The 17,563-nt window shown below is 47.5% G+C and overlaps 1 protein-coding gene across 6 annotated transcripts in view; it reads left to right on the forward strand.

Moving 5' to 3' along the window:
- The window catches only part of LOC129472544 (aflatoxin B1 aldehyde reductase member 3), a 45,554-nt gene that overhangs the window by 6,386 nt on the left and 21,605 nt on the right, over nt 1–17,563 (forward strand). For 3 of the 6 annotated variants that reach the window (XM_055262288.2, XM_063631745.1, XM_063631744.1), the window contains exon 1: nt 12,664–13,295. The exons of 1 other annotated variant lie outside the window; for it this stretch is intronic. Coding sequence is in view for 1 of the 5 variants with exons in the window: in XM_063631744.1 (XP_063487814.1) it covers nt 13,293–13,295 (3 nt within the window). In the remaining 4 variants the exon portion in view is untranslated. Of the gene's footprint in view, nt 1–12,663; nt 13,296–17,563 lie in introns of those variants that run through there. 2 more of the 6 variants (XM_063631743.1, XM_055262291.2) reach the window with 2 other exon arrangements.

Raw genomic sequence — 17,563 nt, forward strand, 5'->3', positions numbered from 1 at the left:
TTGCACTCAATCACAAAAACTTGTAGTCTAGTTATGAAGACAAAAGCACAAGCAAAACAGAAGTGATACCAAAAAATGCACAATATAATGAATACTACATTACACTGTTAGGTTGGGAGTGTTGGAATTTCTTGAAAATACATTTGAGCAATTAACTAGTTCATGAAAATCATCTTATTCCAAATTCTTGCAATGAGATCTTAATGGTGTCTAGAAAGATGAGGTGTTACTGTCTGCTTGTCTACACAGTTAAGAGCCAATATGTAAAACAAAGCTCATGAGGCCGGGCGCAGTAGCTCACGTCTGTAATCCCAGCACTTTGGGAGGCTGAGGCGGGTGGATTACCTGAGGTCAGAAGTTCAAGACCAGCCTGGCGGACATGGTGAAATCCCATCTCTACTAAAAATACAAAAAAAAAAAAAAATTAGCTGTGCATTGTGGCAGGCGCATGTAATTCCAGCTACTTGGGAGGCTGAGGCAGGACAATCACTTGAACCCAGGAGGCAGAGTTGCAGTGAGCTGAGATCACACCATTGCACTCCAGCCTGGGCAACAAGAGTGAAATTCCATCTCAAAATTTAAAAAAATAATGATAATAATAAGTTAGGCCAGGCGTGGTGGCTCATGCCTATAATCCTAGCACTTTGGGAGACCAAGGAGGGTGGATCATTTGAGGTCAGGAGTTCGAGACCAGCCTGGCTGACGTGGTGAAACCCCGTCTCTACTAAAAATACAAAAATTAGCTGGGCGTGGTGGCACGCACCTGTAGTCCCAGCTACTCGGGAGGCTGAGGCAGGAGAATCGCTTGCACCCAGAAGGTGGAGGTTGCAGTGAGCTAAGATCACATCACTGCACTCCAGCCTGGGCAACAGAGTGAGACCTCATCTCAAAAAAAAAAAAAAAAAAAAAAAAATTCAATACTCTCCCTTATCTAATCTTGGATTTTTTTTTTTTTTTTTTTTTTTGAAACAGGGTCTTGCACTGTCACCCAGGCTGGAGTGCAGTGGTATGATCATGGCTCACTGCAACCTTAGACTCCTGGGATCAAGCGATCCTCCCACCTCAGCCTACCAAGTAGCTGGGACTATAGGCATGTGCCAACACACCCTGCTAATTTTTTTATTTTTACTTTTTGTAGAGACAGGATCTCACTATGTTGACCACGCTGGTCTCCAATTCCTATCCTCAAGTGATCCTCCTGCCTCAGTCTCTTAAAAGTGTTGAGATTATAGCATGAGCCACCATATCCGGCCCAATCTTACAACTTGGTCCTCTTGATCAGGCACCCTCAGAATCCAGTCGTTTGGTACTCTCCCAGCTCCTGCCACCACCTGCTTGGCTAGTTCTTGCAGCTTTTTTGGTGTATAGTCCTTTTCCTCCTTTATTAGGCCCAATATGTCCCCCACTGGGTTATGTGGTGAGTTAACCCTATGTAAGTCTAGTGGCCAGGAGAGGGGTAAGAGCAGATTCTGAGGGGAAGGAGAAATCCTGCAGTCCTGCCAGGGACAAGCCTCTGCAGTGTCTAAAAGGAGGAGAGGAGTGCTGGATGGAAGATCATTTCTGCAGGTTCAGAGGGTTCGGGAGTACCTGGGATTTCAAATTCTTTAGGGGCATTGACCAGATATCCCCATCCAATTTGTCATGGTCCCATTATTTCTCAACTAGGGCCTGGCCTTTGGCTTAGGCACACTGCCTTGCTTGGGAGTTTAACCTTATTGGAGCTCCGGCTACTCTGATGATTATCCTCAGGCTCAGCTTTCCTTGACCTCTTACTGTAGGTATTGAAAGTCTCTTTATTTATTGTATTTATTTTTATTTTTATTTATTTACTTCTTTCTTTCTTTATTTTTTATTTTTTGAGGCAGAGTTTTGCTCTCGTTGCCCAGGCTGGAGTGCAATGGCACGATCTCAGCTCACCGCAACCTCTGCCTCCCAGGTTCAAGAAATTCTCCTGCCTCAGCCTCCTGAGTAGCTGGGATGACAGGCATGTGCCACTACACCGCGCTAATTTTGTATTTTTAGTAGAGATGGGATTTCTCCATGTTGGTCAGGCTGGTCTTAAACTCCTGATCTCAGGTGAACCACCCGCCTCAGCCTCCTAAAGTGCTGGGATTACAGGCGTGAGCCACCACGCCTGGCCAATTGTATTTATTTTTATTTTTTAAAGACAGGGTCTTGCTCTGTCCCCCAGACTGAAGTACAATGGCACCGTCATGGTTCACTGCAGCCTCAACCTCCTAGGCTCAAGCAGTCCTCCCACCTCAGCCTCCCGAGTAGCTGAGACTACAGCGCACCACCACACTCAGCTAATTTTTGTATCTTTTTTGCAGAGACAGGGTCTCCCTATGTTGCCCAGGCTGGTCTCAAACTCGTGGGCTCAAGCAGTCCTCCCACCTCAGCATCCCAAAGTGTTTGGATTACAGACGTGAGCCCCTGTGCCTGGATTTAAATAATGTGTTTTTTTTTTTTTTTTTTTTTTGAGACGGAGTCTCGCTCTGTCGCCCAGGCTGGAGTGCAGTGGCGCAATCTCGGCTCACTGCAAGCTCCGCCTCCCGGGTTCACGCCATTCTCCTGCCTCAGCCTCCAAGTAGCTGGGACTACAGGCGCCCGCCACCACGCCCAGCTATTTTTTTTGTATTTTTAATAGAGACGGGGTTTCACCGTGGTCTCCATCTCCTGACCTCGTGATCCGCCCGCCTCGGCCTCCCAAAGTGCTGGGATTACAAGCGTGAGCCACTGCGCCCGGCCTAATGTATTTTTTTTTTTTTAAATGTACTATTATGATTTTTGTTTTGTTTTGTTTTGTTTTTTGAAACAGCGTCTTGTTCCATTGCCTGGGCTGGAATACAGTGACAGGATCATGGCTCACAGAGTAGCTAGGACAACAGGCACTCCACCATGCCCGGCTAATTTTTAAATATTTCTGTACAGACAAGGTCTCACCATGGTGCCTACATTGGTCTTGAGCTCCTGGGCTTAAGTGATCCTCTTGCCTTGGACTTCCAAAATGCTGGGATTAAAGACATGAGCCAACATGCCCAGCCAAATTTATTTTTTAGAGTACAAAATTAATATATGTCCACTATAAATAAGAAATCCAAATCCAGAAGTATATAAAGTAAAAAGGAGGTCCTCACCCTCATCCCTCTTCTCTCCCAATCTCATTCTCCAGGAAAAACTCCTATGACTAGTTTAGTGTGTATTGTTCCAGACCTCTTAGGGAATACATGTAAACACACCCCAAAACAGGATCATGCAACATGTGTTATCCTATAATGTGGTTTCTCCCTGCAGCGTTAGACTGGTTTGAGTGCCACACCAAGGTGGCACCAGGGAGTATCAGAAAATGCTTTGTATATCCATGAGGTAATGTCTACTACCAGAGGGCTGAGTTCCATGACTAAAATACACATGGTGAGTATATATTAAATGGGAATCCTTGGCTTCTTTGTATTTAATTGTTTCCTCCTGGTAAGTGAGAACTAATTTTTTTTTCCTATGCAAGTGTCCATCATCTCAAAGTTTTGTTTTGTTTTGAGACTGAGTCTCACTCTTGTCACTCAGGCTGCAATGCAGTGGCACAATCACAGCTCACTGCAGACTCAACCTCCCAGGCCCCAGCGATCTCCCAACTCAGCCTTCCAAGTAGCCAGGACCAGAGAAATGCACCACCACACCTGGCTAATTTTTCTTTTATTTTTGTAGAGATGAGGTCTCCATATGTTGCCCAGGCTGATCCCAAACTCCTGAGCTTAAGTGATCCTCCCACCTTGGCCTCCCAAAGTGTTGGGCAGGCGTGAACCACTGTGCTGAGCTGGGAACTAATTTTAAGATGCTTTACTCTGGCCTCTCTCAGGATAGCTCTGTAGTTCATAACCTTTTGTTCCTACCTCAGCACATGTAACAGAGGCTGTCTTTTATTGGATATACACATATCCTGAAGTGTCCACTGTACTCAAAAACAGCTTTCAGAAAAGCATATCACAAGCCAGGCGCGGTGGCTCACGCCTGTAATCCCAGCACTTTGGGAGGCAGAGGCGGGCGGATCACGAGGTCGGGAGATCGAGACCATCCTGGCTAACACAGTGAAACCCCGTCTCTACTAAAAATACAAAAAATTAGCCGGGCGAGGTGGTGGGCGCCTGTAGTCCCAGCTACTCGGGAGGCTGAGGCAGGAGAATGGCGTGAACCCCGGGGGGGCGGAGCCTGCAGTGAGCCGAGATCACGCCACTGCACTCCAGCCTGGGCGACAGCGAGACTCTGTCTCAAAAAAAAAAAAAAAAAAAAAAAGAAAAGCATATCACAATGCCAAGGAATGAAAGGGATGTTACCATAGGGACAATCTTATATCTTTAAAGTTATTTGTATTTTTGTGTTAATTAATTTGTATTATTATTATATTTTTAGAAATGGGGTTCTGCTCTGTCACCCAGGCTAGATTTGAACTCCTGGACTCAAGCTATCCTCCTACCTCAGCTAAAATTATTATTATTATTATTATTTATTTATTTATTTATTTATTTTTGAGAAGGAGTCTCACTCTGTCGCCCAGGCTGGAGTGCAGTGGCGCAATCTCCGCTCACTGCAAGCTCCGCCCCCTGGGTTCATGCCATTCTCCTGCCTCAGCCTCCCGAGTAGCTGGGACTACAGGCACCCGCCACCATGCCCAGCTAATTTTTTTGTATTTTTAGTGGAGACGGGGTTTCACCTTGTTAGCCAGGATGGTCTCAATCTCCTGACCTCGTGATCTGCCTGCCTCAGCCTCCCAAAGTAAAATTATTTTTATAAGTTAGTTATTTGCCAACTTTGATTCTTAAGTATGATTAATTACTCATTACCTGAGATGTATATCACAGCTAACTGTAACACGCTTGGAACCATGAATACAAGTGAACCCTGTAATTTAAATTCTTGCTTTATCAAAGCCAAACTTGCGAGCATAAACACAGGATTCCCTGGTTTACACTTTTTTTTGAGACAGGGTTTCACCGTGTTGGCCAGGATGATCTCAATCTCTTGACCTCGTGAACCACCTGCCTCAGTCTCCCAAAGTGCTGGGATTACAGGGGTGAGCCACCACGCTTGGCCAGAATCTGCATTTTTAACAGATGCCTAGAGTGATTTCCTTGTAAGTTATGAGAGGGACTCATTTTGAAAAACACTGGACACAGAGAGAGAAGCCTAAAAATCATGTAAAAGAGTTCAGGATCAGAGATTCTTTTCTGTCTCTACATCTCTTGAAAAAGTCTGCATGCACGTGATAACAAGGTATTTCAAAAGCCTAAGCTAGGGTGACCTCAGAGAACGACTTGGCAAGATGCAAAATGCAGAAGAATGTAGCCTTCTATAAATCAGTTATAAATTCCTCTATCAATATAGATGAGTTTTCAGAAGGTCCCAAATCATTGATCTACTCAATTTACAAATATTTATTAAGTGCCTACTTTGTCACAGGCATGGATGAGCGTTCCCTTCTGTCTAAAGCTCCTCCTATGTCCTATGTTTTGTTACTTCTGTTTCTCAGAAGCATCACTCTATTGATTATTGCTCTTATTTTCTGTGCCTTCAGTCTCTCTCAGCTGGCTCCTTTTATTTTATTTATTTTATTTTTATTTTTATTTTTGAGACAGAGTCTTACTCTTTTGCCCAGGCTGGAGTGCAGTGGCAGGATCCCAGCTCACTGCAACCTTCGCCTCCCAGGTTCAAGCGATTCTCCTGCCTCAGCCTCCTGAGTAGCTGGGATTACAGGTGCCCTGGCTCCTTTTTAACATATCTCTCTCATATTAAAAGTAAAAATGTGGGCCGGGCAAGGTGGCTTACGCCTGTAATCCCAGCACTTTGGGAGGCCGAGGCAGGCGGATCACCTGAGGTCAGGAGTTTGAGACCAGCCTGACCAACATGGAGAAACCCCGTCTCTACTAAAAATACAAAATTAGCCGGGCGTGGTGGCACATGCCTGTAATCCCAGCTACTCAGAGGCTGAGGCAGGAGAATCGTTTGAACCCGGGAGGCAGAGGTTTTGCAGTGAGCTGAGATTGTGCCATTGCACTCCAGCCTGGGCGACAAAAGCGAAACTCCATCTCAAAAAAATAAAATAAAAATTAAAAAAAGTAAAAATGTCAGTCGGGCACGGTGGCTCACACCTGTAATCCCAGCACTTTGGGAGGCCAAGGCGAGTGGATCACAAGGTCAAGAGATCGAGACCATCCTGACCAACATGGTGAAACCCCATCTCTACTAAAACTACAAAAATTAGCCAGGCGTGGTGGCACGTGCCTGTAATCCCAGCTGCTCAAGAGGCTGAGGCAGGAGAATTGATTGAACCTGGGAGGCGGAGGATGTGGTGAGCGGAGATCCCACCACTGCACTCCAGCCTGGGTGGCAGCGAGACTCCGTCTCAAGAAAAATAAAATATATATTAAAAAAAAAAAAAGCCTCTTGCATGCTGACTTCATGTTCTGTTTTCTTCCTCCACAGCTGTATCAGTTAGGATGCTTTTGGCTACAAGTAACAAAACTCAATACAAGGTAGTTTAAACAACATAATCTTGGCTCATGTGACTGAAAAGTCCAGAAGCAGGTCTGGCCTCAGGGAAATGCCTGATTCAGCAGCACAGATAGTGTCAGAAGTCTGGCTTCTTTCTGTTCTTGGCTCTGCCTTAATCCTTGGTGTCCCAACTCACCCACAGGCAGGCAGCTCTAGGTTCTGTCCACATGGTTACAAAATAGCTCTCACAACATTACCCAGAGGAAGACAGAGGGTCTCTTCCAGTAGCCTCCAAGGAAGAAGGAAGAAGCTGCTTGTTCCCAGAGGTCACTGGCCTTTCCTGGCACTACCTGAGTTACTTGTCAACTTCTGAGCCAATCCCTGGGGCCAGAGAGGTGAGATATGCTGATTGGATAAAACCAGTTAGCACAACCCTTAAGGTTGGATTTAGAGTCAATCCCACCCAAATCAAGCAATTCTCCTGCCTCAGCCTCCCAAGTAGCTGGGATTACAGGCATGCGCCCCCATGCCCGGCTAATTTTTGTATTAGTAGAGATGGGGTTTCTCCATGTTATCAGGCTGGTGTCGGACTCCCGACCTCCGGTGATTCATCTGCCTTGGCCTCCCAAAGTGCTGGGATTACAGGCGTGAGCCACTGCGTCAGGCCCATGGTAAGTCTTAAGAGACATGGTATGGTAAGTGCATGGCCCTGGGCTTGACTCTATGTTGCTTTTAGACAGTAGAAATCAGGCTGGGTGCAATGGCTCATGCCTGTAATCCTAGCATTTTGGGAGGCCAAGGTGGGCGGATCATGAGGTCAAGATATGGAGACCATCCTGGCCAACGTGGTGAAACCCCATCTCTACTAAAAATACAAAAATCAGCTGGGCGTGGTGGCACACCCCTGTACTCCCAGTTACTCGGGAGGCAGGAGAATCACTTGAACCTGGGAGGCAGAGGTTGCAGTGAGCTGAGATTGGGCCACTGCACTCCAGCCTGGGAACAGAGTGAGACTCCGTCTGGAAAAAAAAAGAGACAGTAGAAATCATCACTATTCTGACAAGTGGAAGTCTTCCATTTCTGTGGACACATCGTCTGTTTCATACTCCCTGCCTTTGCATATACATGTTCCCTCAACTGGAGTGCCCTTCTCCCTCTCATCTGTCTGTTAAATGCCTTATCCTTCAATGCTCAGTTCATGTTCTTCCTCTAGGAACTACTCCCTAACTCAGATGAGCAGACATGATACAATGTAGTGAATAATGAGCATGTATCCTGGATTTAGCAGACAGACATGGTTTGAATCCCAGCTCTGCCACTTCAACAGTTGTGACAAGCATGTGACTAGCATGTTACATAACATCTGTTTTCTTACCTGGGAAATAGGTGTAATATGAGTACCTACTTCACAGAATTGTTCTGACAATGAAAAGAGAAAATGCCTGAGAAGTGTTAAACTCAATGTCTAGCCCATAAGTATTCATTACACCCTTCTTTGGGCCAGTCTTGTACCTAATACCTCCCTCTACTATAGTTTCTAACTGTGCTGCAGTTATTTGTTTGATGACATGCCCTCTATTGGACTGTGTACTTGCTGAATACCGTCCTATAGTTCAGCAATAATAGCTAGCTTTTTTGCACATTTACCAAATAATTCCAGTAATTATGCAAACATTTTATATATATTATTTCATTTAATATTGATTGGAAATGACATTAGGATCCTGCTTAACACAAATTCAGCAGCTTAAAAAAATAAAATAAAATAAAACCCCTCTTGGCCGGGCGCGGTGGCTCACGCTTGTAATCCCAGCACTTTGGGAGGCCGAGGCGGGTGGATCACGAGGTCAGGAGATCGAGACCACGGTGAAACCCCGTCTCTACTAAAAATACAAAAAAATTAGCCGGGCGTGGTGGCGGGCGCCTGTAGTCCCAGCTACTCGGAGAGGCTGAGGCAGGAGAATGGCGTGAACCCGGGAGGCGGAGCTTGCAGTGAGCCGAGATCGTGCCACTGCACTCCAGCCTGGGTGACAGAGCGAGACTCCGTCTCAAAAAAAAAAAAAAAAAAAAAAAAAAACCCCTCCTGGTCGGGCGCAGTGGCTCACGCCTGTAATCCCAGCACTTTGGGAGGCTGGGGCAGGCAGATCACGAGGTCAGGAGATCGAGACCGTCCTGGCTAACATGGTAAAACCCTGTCTCTATTTAAAAAAAAAAATCAGTCGGGTGTGGTGGCATGCACCTGTAGTCTCAGCTACTCGGGAGGGCAAGACAGGAGAATCGCTTGAACCCGGGAGGTGGAGATTGCAGTGAGCCGAGATCGCGCCACTGCACTCCAGCTTGGGCGACAGAGTGAGATTCGGTCTCAAAAAAAAAAAAGAAAAAACCCTCCTAGCCGGGCGCAGTGACTCATGCCTATGATACCAGCAATTTGGGAGGCCGAGGTGGGTGGATCACCTGAAGTCAGGTGTTGGAGACCAGCCTGGCCAACATGGCGAAACCCTGTCTCTACTAAAACAACAAAACTTAGCTGGGTGTGGTGGTGCACCCCTGTAGTCACAGCTACTCAGGAGGCTGAGGCAGAAGAATCGCTTGAACCTGGGAGGCAGAGGTTGCAGTGAGCCAAGATTAGGCCACTGCACCTTGGCCTGGGCAACAGAGCAAGACTTCGTGTCAAAACAACAAAAACAGGCCGGGCGCGGTGGCTCACGCTTGTGATCCCAGCACTTTGGGAGGCTGAGGCGGGTGGATCACCTGAGGTCAGGAGTTGAAGACTAGCCTGACCAATATGATGAAACCTCGTCTCTACTAAAAATACAAAAATTAGCCAGGCATGGTGGCATGCACCTGTAATCCCAGCTACTTGGGAGGCTGAGACAGGAGATTCGCTTGAACTGGAGAGGTGCAGGTTGCAGTGAACTGAGATTGTGCCATTGCACTCCAGCCTAGACAACACGAGCAAAACTCCATCTCAAAACAAGCAAATACACAAACAAAAAATGATCCTGCCACCTTCTAAGGTTGGCCAGGGCTGAACAACACCTCTGCCTCTTTTGTCACTGCTTGCAATATAGGGGACTACAGGGCTTCACCCATTCATATTTGGATTCAAAACAGGTTCAATGTCCTCTGGTCCCAGGCTTCTGAATGATGCTCTTACTGTTCATTTCCTTTTAGGCAGGGGCTTCTCTTTGTAGCTGCCTGCTCTTAGTTTGCTTCACTTTGTTCCCTTTGTCATATTATAATTTATGGCATTTGTCAGCCCTATGTCCACAAATAGATAGATGGTCCCCTGTTGTCTCCATGTCTAATTTGGATGGGTTTCAGTTGTTGTTGTTGTTTTCTTTTTTGAGGCAGAGTTTCACTCTTGTTGCCCAGGCTGGAGTGCAATGGCAAGATCACAGCTCACTGCAACCTCAGCCTCCCAGGTTCAAGCCATTCTCCTGCCTCAGCCTCCCGAGTAGCTGGGATTACAGGTGCTTGCCACCACCTCTGGCTAATTTTTGTATTTTTAGTAGAGACGGGGTTTTACCATGTTGGCCAGGCTGGTCTCGAACTCCTGACCTCAGGTGATTCACCCGACTAGGCCTCTCAAAGTGCTGGCATTACAGGTGTGAGCCACCCTGCCTGGCTAGGTTTCAGTTTTGTTGTGAACAAAGGTATAGTTAAGATTTGGTGGAGCCCACTACCACTGTCTGGGAGGCCAAGGAAGAAGGTGCTACAGACATGGTTACATAATCATTTCCCCTCAGCTCTTTGCCTTTATTTCCTTCCTTTATTTCCTATATTTCCTTCCCCTAATGACTCTACCTTTTCTTCTGTCTGGCATTGTCATGTCCTTCCTTTCTATTTGAATATTTTTTTCTCTCTTCCAGCCTTCCTTTCTCCACTGGTAATAAACACATATGGGGCTTCCTATACTTAAAAAACAAGCAAACAGCCTGGCACAGTGGCTCACGCCTGTAATCCCAGCACTTTGGATGGCTGAGGTGGGTGGATCAACTGAGGTCAGGAGTTGGAGACCAGCCTGGCCAACATGGCGAAACCCTGACTCTGCTAAAAATACAATAATTAGCTGGGTGTGGTGGCATGCACCTCTAATCCCAGCTACTTGGAAGGCTGAGGCAGGAGAATCACTTGAACCCGGGAGGCGGGGGTTGCAGTGAGCCGAGATTGTGCCACTGCACTCCAGCCTGGGTGAGGGAGGAAGACTGTGGCTCAAAAAAAAAAAAAAAAAAAAAGCGCAAACAACTAATGATTAGAGAAATGCAAATCAAAACCAAAATGAGACACCACTTCACACTCATTAGGATGGCTACTATATTTTAAAAACCAAAAAAAGACAAGAAACGTGTCAGTGGGCTTGGAAAGAAGGTGTGAAAAGATTAAAGATCAAAAACAGCAAGAGAATGCAACAGGATTTAAAATCACTAAGCGAAGATTTTAAGGAGAGGAGCCAAGGGCAGTCAAGGATTTCCATCCTAAAAGGATGTGGCCATTTACAGAAATAGGGAGATAGGAGGAATTAGTATGAGGAAAAATGACACATTTAGTTTTAGACATTTCGTTTTTTTTATTACTCAAGGATATTTCCTAAAAAACAACAAAGACATTTCGATTTTTTCTTTTTCTGAAATGGAGTCCTGATCTGTGGCCCAGGCTGGAGTGCAGTGGCACGATCTCGGCTCACTGCAAGCTCTGTCTCCCAGGTTGACGCCATTCTCCTGCCTCAGCCTCCTGAGTAGCTGGGACTATAGGCGCCCGCCACCACGCTCGGCTAATTTTTTTGTATTTTTAGTAGAGACGGGGTTTCACCGTGTTAGCCAGGATGGTCTCGATCTCCTGACCTTGTGATCCGCCCGCCTTGGCCTCCCAAAGTGCTGGGATTACAAGCGTGAGCCACCGCGCCCGGCCGATAACTTATATCTGAAACTAGAAAAGAAGTAGGTGCAGGATGGGCCATGGAGAGACAGCCCGCATTAAAGGTTGTGGGAAGAGAATAGAAGGGTCAGTGATGGGGGCAGAAAGAGAAGGTTTGAGGGGGCAAGTGTAGAGTCTAGAGAAGCCAAGCCGAATTTGAGGAAGAGGAGGCGGCGCGGAAACTAGTGAAGGAGAAAACATGGAAAGGGCTATTTTATTTAGTGAGCTCCTTCGGAACCTTAGAGAACAAAGGTGTTACGGAACTATATGCTCTCAAATTCACACTAAGCACTAAATTCCCGCTGCTATGGTACATTCTGGGGAAAGGAAAAACAGCGCAGTCTGGACCCAAGAAAGCTCACAGCGTGGCGGAGGAAGTGAGAAGTGAGTGAAAGATACAATGTTGATTCTGTCTTCCCTGGCAGCAAGAAAAACAAACCAAACAAACAATGTTTAAGTGCTTTGGCCGGGCACGGTGGCTCACGCCTGTAATACCAGCACTTTGGGAGGCCGAGGTGGGTGGATCATGAGGTCAGGATTTCGAGACCAGCCTGGCCAACATGGGAAAACCCCGTCTCTACTAAAAATACAAAAAGTATCCGGGTGTGGTGGCGCACACCTGTAATCCCAGCTACTTGGGAGGCTGAGGCAGGAGAATTGCTCCAACCCAGGAGTCGGAGGTTGCAGATGGCACCACTGCACTCCAGCTTGGGCCACGGAGTGAGACTCCGTCTCAAAAAAAAAAAGTGCTTTCACAGGGGTGTGCACAAAGTACAAACGGATGCCCTGAGGAACTGGCGACACTGTGGGGCGGGACTGGGGAAGGGCTGGTAGGAGGGGCTGCTGTCCAGGTGCGTGGTAGGTCCTCAAGAATTCATGGGGGCAATTCCAGCAGAACCGGCCTTTTGAGGCCTCAGGCAGTTCTTGTGGGGATTGAGGCGACAGATAAGGAAGGAAGGGATACAGGAGCCAAGGGGCGCAGGGGCGTTAGCAATAACTGGGTTCTATTTGAAAGACGAAGGGGGCCGGGCGCGGTGGCTCACGCCTGTAATCTCAGCACTTTGGGAGGCTGAGGCAGATGGATCACGAGGTCGGGAGATCGAGATCATCCTGGCCAACATGGTGAAATCCTGTCTCTACTAAAAATACAAAAATTAGCCGGGCATGATGGCGCGCACCTGTAATCCCAGCTACTCGGGAGGCTGAGGCAGGAGAATCGCCTGAACCTGGGAGGCAGAAGTTGTAGTGAGCCGAGATCGCGCCACTGCACTCCAGCCTAGCGACAGAGCGAGACTCCGTCTCAAAAAAAAAGACACAGGGATGGAGTTTGCCGCCTGAAAGGATACAGGAAGGAGAGACGAAAAACTTATCTGAATTCTCACTGCTTCCTTACAACTGGCGACTAAGTGGACCAAAAACCTCCAAAAACCTCAGTTGGCTGGGCTACGGGGTCCTTGCTATCCTTCCTGGGCTTCTGTACCCGGCCGGAACTTTAGTGTTCTGACGCCTTGTTTGGCATCGGAAGGGAAAAGCAGATGGACCTATACGGGTAAAGTGGCTTCTGGGCGGAAGCCACACTATAGGCTCGGGGAGGTAAGCGGTGGCAGGCCGGCGGTTGGTGTGTCCCGAGTGTGGGGCGACAGAGCCCTGGCACTTGAAGGTTGAGGGGGCCTCCCCAGCGCGGCGAATGTCTGGCCTCCGGAGGCCAGGCCGTGAGTGCGGGAGGTAAACGCCAAGGCAGAAGAGTTTTGCCACGCACTACCTGTGTGACCTCGGGTAAATTAGTCTTGGAACGTCAGTTTCCTCGTCTCCATAATTGTAGTAATAATGGTACCTCTCTCAGGATTGTTGTGAGCCGTCAGTGAAACACTTAGAGCAGTTTCTGGCACATGGTAAGCCATGGATAGCTTTACTAACTCTACTCACTTCTAGCTGCGTGGATTGTGTTGTCAAAACCCACCGTCAACCTCAGGCCAGTATTGCCCAGTTAATAGGTTAGATTTTCTGTTCACTGGTAGAAAAAAAAAAAAAAAATGAAACAAAGCATTTATAATTAAAGTTATATTATTAGAGAAATAACACTATGGAGGAGGGTTTGGAAAACATGAGCTATCATTTGTTTCTCAAATTTTGGTATGTGTAGAGGTAAAATCATTTAAGTGCAACCGGCGCGGGGGAATTTAAATATTATCCATAATTCCAGGACCTCAGATTAGCTGTTAATTTTTCCTGGTTCCCTTAACGTTTATAATACATGTGAAAACATACTGTTTACATGGTTTTGATTTATCAACAAACCTTATTGATAATGTCGGCTGGGCGCGGTGGCTCACGCCTGTAATCCCAGCACTTTGGGAGGCCTAGGCGGGCGGATCACTTGAGGTCAGGAGTTCGAGACCAGCCTGGCCAACATGGTGAAACCCTGTCTCTACTAAACATACAAAAATTAGCTGGGCGTGGTGGCACACGCCTGTAATCCCAGTGGCTGAGGCAAGAGAATTACTTGAAACCAGGAGGTGGAGGTTACAATGAGCCAAGATCGCGCAACTGCACTCCAACTTGGGTGACAGAGCTGGACTCTGTCTTAAAAAAAAAAAAAAAAAAAGTTAGGCGTGGTGGCGGGTACCTGTAATTGCAGCCACTCGGGAGGCAGAGGCAGGAGAAGCACCTGAACCTGGGAGGCGGAGGTTGCAGTGAGCCAGGATCGTGCCATCGCACTCCAGCCTGGGTGACACAGTGAGACTTCATCTCAAAAAAAAAAAAAAAAAAAAAAAAAAGGCTGGGTGCAGTGGCTGGCTGACTCCTGTAATCCCAGCACTTTAGGAGGCCCACGTGGGTGGATCACCTGAGGTCAGGAGTTCGAGACCACTCTGGCCAACATGGTGAAACCTCATCTCTACTGAAAAAAAAAAAAAACTACAAAAATTAGCCGGTCATGGTGGTGCCCGCCTGTAATCCCAGCTATTCAGGAGAGTGAGACAAGAGAATCGCTTGAACCCAGGAGGCGGAGATTGCAGTGAGCGGAGATCTCCAGCCTGGTGACAGAGCAAGACTCCGTCTCAAAAAAAAAAAAAAAAGTATTGATAATGTCGTTTTACCTATTGGTGTCTGTATCCTACAGAAAGGAAATATGTATCTGACTTGTTTCATAGGATTTGTGTGTGGATGGCATGAGATAATACATATCAGGGTGATACGAAAGTATTAGGAGTAGGCTGGGCGTGGTGGCTCACACCTGTAATCCCAGTTCTTTCAGAGGACAAGGCAGGTGGATCACGTGGGCAGGAGATCGAGACCATCCCGGCTAACACAGTGAAACCCTGTCTCTACTAAAAATATAAAAAAAAAAAAAAAAAATTAGCCGGGCGTGGTGGCGGGTGCCTGTAGTCCCAGCTACTCAGGAGGCTGAGGCAGGAGAATGGCATGAACCCGGGAGGCAGAGCTTGCAGTGAGCTGAGATCATGCCATTGCACTCCAGCCTGGGTGACAGAGTAAGACTCTGTCTCAAAAAAAAAAAAGTATTAGGAATGGTATTTATCAGGTGCAGTGGCTCATGCCTGTAATCCCAGGTACTCCAGAGGCTGAGGCAGGAGGATCACTTGAACCCAGGAGTTAGAGACTAGTCTGAGCAATATAACAAGACCTCATCTCTATTTTTTTTTTTTGAGATGGAGTTTTGCTCTTGTTGCCCAGGCTGGAGTGCAATGGCGTGATCTTGGCTCACCACAACCTCCACCTCCTGGGTTCAAGCGATTCTCCTGCCTCAGCCTCCCGAGTAGCTGGGATTACAGTCATGCGCCACCACACCGGGCTAATTTTGTATTTTTAGTAGAGATGGGGTTTCTCCATGTTGGTCAGGCTGGCCTCAAACTCCTGACCTTGTCATCCACCCACCTTGGCCTCCCAAAGTGCTGGGATTACAGGCGTGAGCCACTGCGCCTGGCTTTACAATTTTTTATTTTTATTTATTTCTTTATTTTTTAGACAGAGTCCTGCTCTGTTGCCCAGGCTGGAGTGTAGTGGCTTGATCTTGGCTCACTGCAACCTCCCACTCCTGGGTTCAAGCGATTTTCCTGCTTCAGCCTCCCGAGTAGCTGGGATTATAGGTGCCCGCCACCATGCTATAGGTGCCCGCCACCACACCCAGCTAATTTTTGTACTTTTTTTTTTGAGACAGAGTTTCACTTTTGTTGCCCAGGCTGGAGTGTGATGGTGCAGTCTTGGCTCATTGCAGCCTCTGCCTCCCAGGTTCAAGCGATTCTCCTGCCTCAGCCTCCCGAGTAGCTGGGATTACAGGTGCCCACCACCATGCCCTGCTAATTTTTTTTGTTGTTGTTGGAGTCACCCTGTCACCCAGGCTGGAGTGCAGTGGCACGATCTCGGCTCATTGCAACCTCTGCCTCCCAGGTTCAAGCGATTCTCATGCCTAGGCATGCCAAGTAGCTGGGATTACAGGCATGGGCCACCACACCTGGCTAATTGTTTGTATTTTCTGTAGGGGTTTCACCATGTTGGTCAGGCTAGTCTTGAACTCCTGACCTAGGTGATCCACCTGCCTTGGCCTCCCAAAGTGTTGGGATTATAGGCATGAGCCACCGTGCTAGGCCAATTTTTGTATTTTTAGTGGAGACGGGGTTTTACCATGTTGGGCAGGCTGGTCTCCAACTCCTGACGACAAGTCATTTGCCTGCCTAAGACTTCCAGAGTGCTGGGATTACAGGTGTGAGCCGCCGTGGTGGGCTACAATTTTTTTTTTTTTTTTTTTTTTTGAGATGGAGTTTCGCTCTTGTCACCCAGGCTGGAGTGCAGTGGTGCAATCTCGGCTCACTTGCAACCTCCGTCTTCTGGATTCAAGTGATTCTCCTGCCTCAGCCTCCCCAGTAGCTGGGATTACAGGCGCTCTCCAACACGCCCAACTAATTTCTGTATTTTTAGTGGAGACGGGGTTTTACCATGTTGGCCAGGCTGGTCTTGAACTCCTGACCTCAAGTGATCTGGCCACCTCGGACTCCCAAAGTGCTGGGATTACAGGTGTGATGCACCGTGCCCGGCCAACATTTTTTTAAAAAATTAGCTGGGCATGGTGGTGTGCACCTGTAGTCTCAGCTACCTTGGAGGCTGAGGTGGGAGGATCATTTCAGCCCAGGGCCCAGGAGTTCAAGGCTACAATGAGTTATTCATCTTGCCACGGCGCTGCAGCCTGGGTGACAGAGCAAGACCCTGTTTTTTTTTTTTTTTTTTTTCCACATGGAATTTTGCTCTTGTTGTCCAGGCTGGAGTGCAGTGGCGTGATCTCGGCTCACTGCAACCTCTGCCTCCCGGGTTCAAGTGATTCTCCTGCTTAAGGCTCCCTAGTAGCTGGGATTACAGGCGTCTGCCACCACGCCTGGATTATTTTTAGTAGAGATGGGGTTTCACCACGTTGTCAAGGCTGGTCTCGAACTCCTGACCTCAGGTGATCCATCTGCCTCGGCCTCCCAAAGTGTTGTGATTACAGGCATGAGCTACTGCACCCGGCCTGACCCAGTCTCTTATAAAAAGAAAATAAAAAAAAGGCTGGGGACAGTGCATCATTCCTACAACCCAGCACTTTGGGAAGCTGAGGGGAGAATCACTGGATCCTAGGAGTTCGAAACCATCATGGGCAACACAGGGAGATCCATTTCTTTTTCTTCCTTTTTTTTTTTTTTTTTTTTTTTTTTTTTTTGAGACAGAGTCTCACTCTGTTGCCAGGCTGGAGTGCAGTGGCATGATCTTGGCTCACTGCAACCTCCTCCTCCCAGGTTCAAGGAATTCTTCTGCCTCAGCCTCCTTAGTAGCTGGGACCACAGGTGCGCACCACCACACCCAGCTAAGTTTTGTATTTTTAGTAGAGACGGGGTTTCACCATGTTGGCCAGGATGGTCTCGATCTCTTGACCTCGTGATCCACCCGCCTCAGCCTCCCAAAGTGCTGGGACCGTGCGCGGCCAGGGAGATCCATTTCTACAAAAAATTTAAAAATTAGCTGGGCATGGTGGTGTGTGCCTGTAATCCCAGCTACTTGGGAGGCTGAGATGGGAGGATCACTTGAGCCCAGAAAGTAGATGCTACAGTGAGCTGTGATTGTGCCACTGCACCCAACCTGGGCCACAGAGCAAGACCTTGTCTCAAATAATATA

The sequence above is a fragment of the Symphalangus syndactylus genome, chromosome 22, assembly GCF_028878055.3.
Source record: "Symphalangus syndactylus isolate Jambi chromosome 22, NHGRI_mSymSyn1-v2.1_pri, whole genome shotgun sequence".
In the NCBI taxonomy this organism is placed as follows: Eukaryota; Metazoa; Chordata; class Mammalia; order Primates; family Hylobatidae; genus Symphalangus; species Symphalangus syndactylus.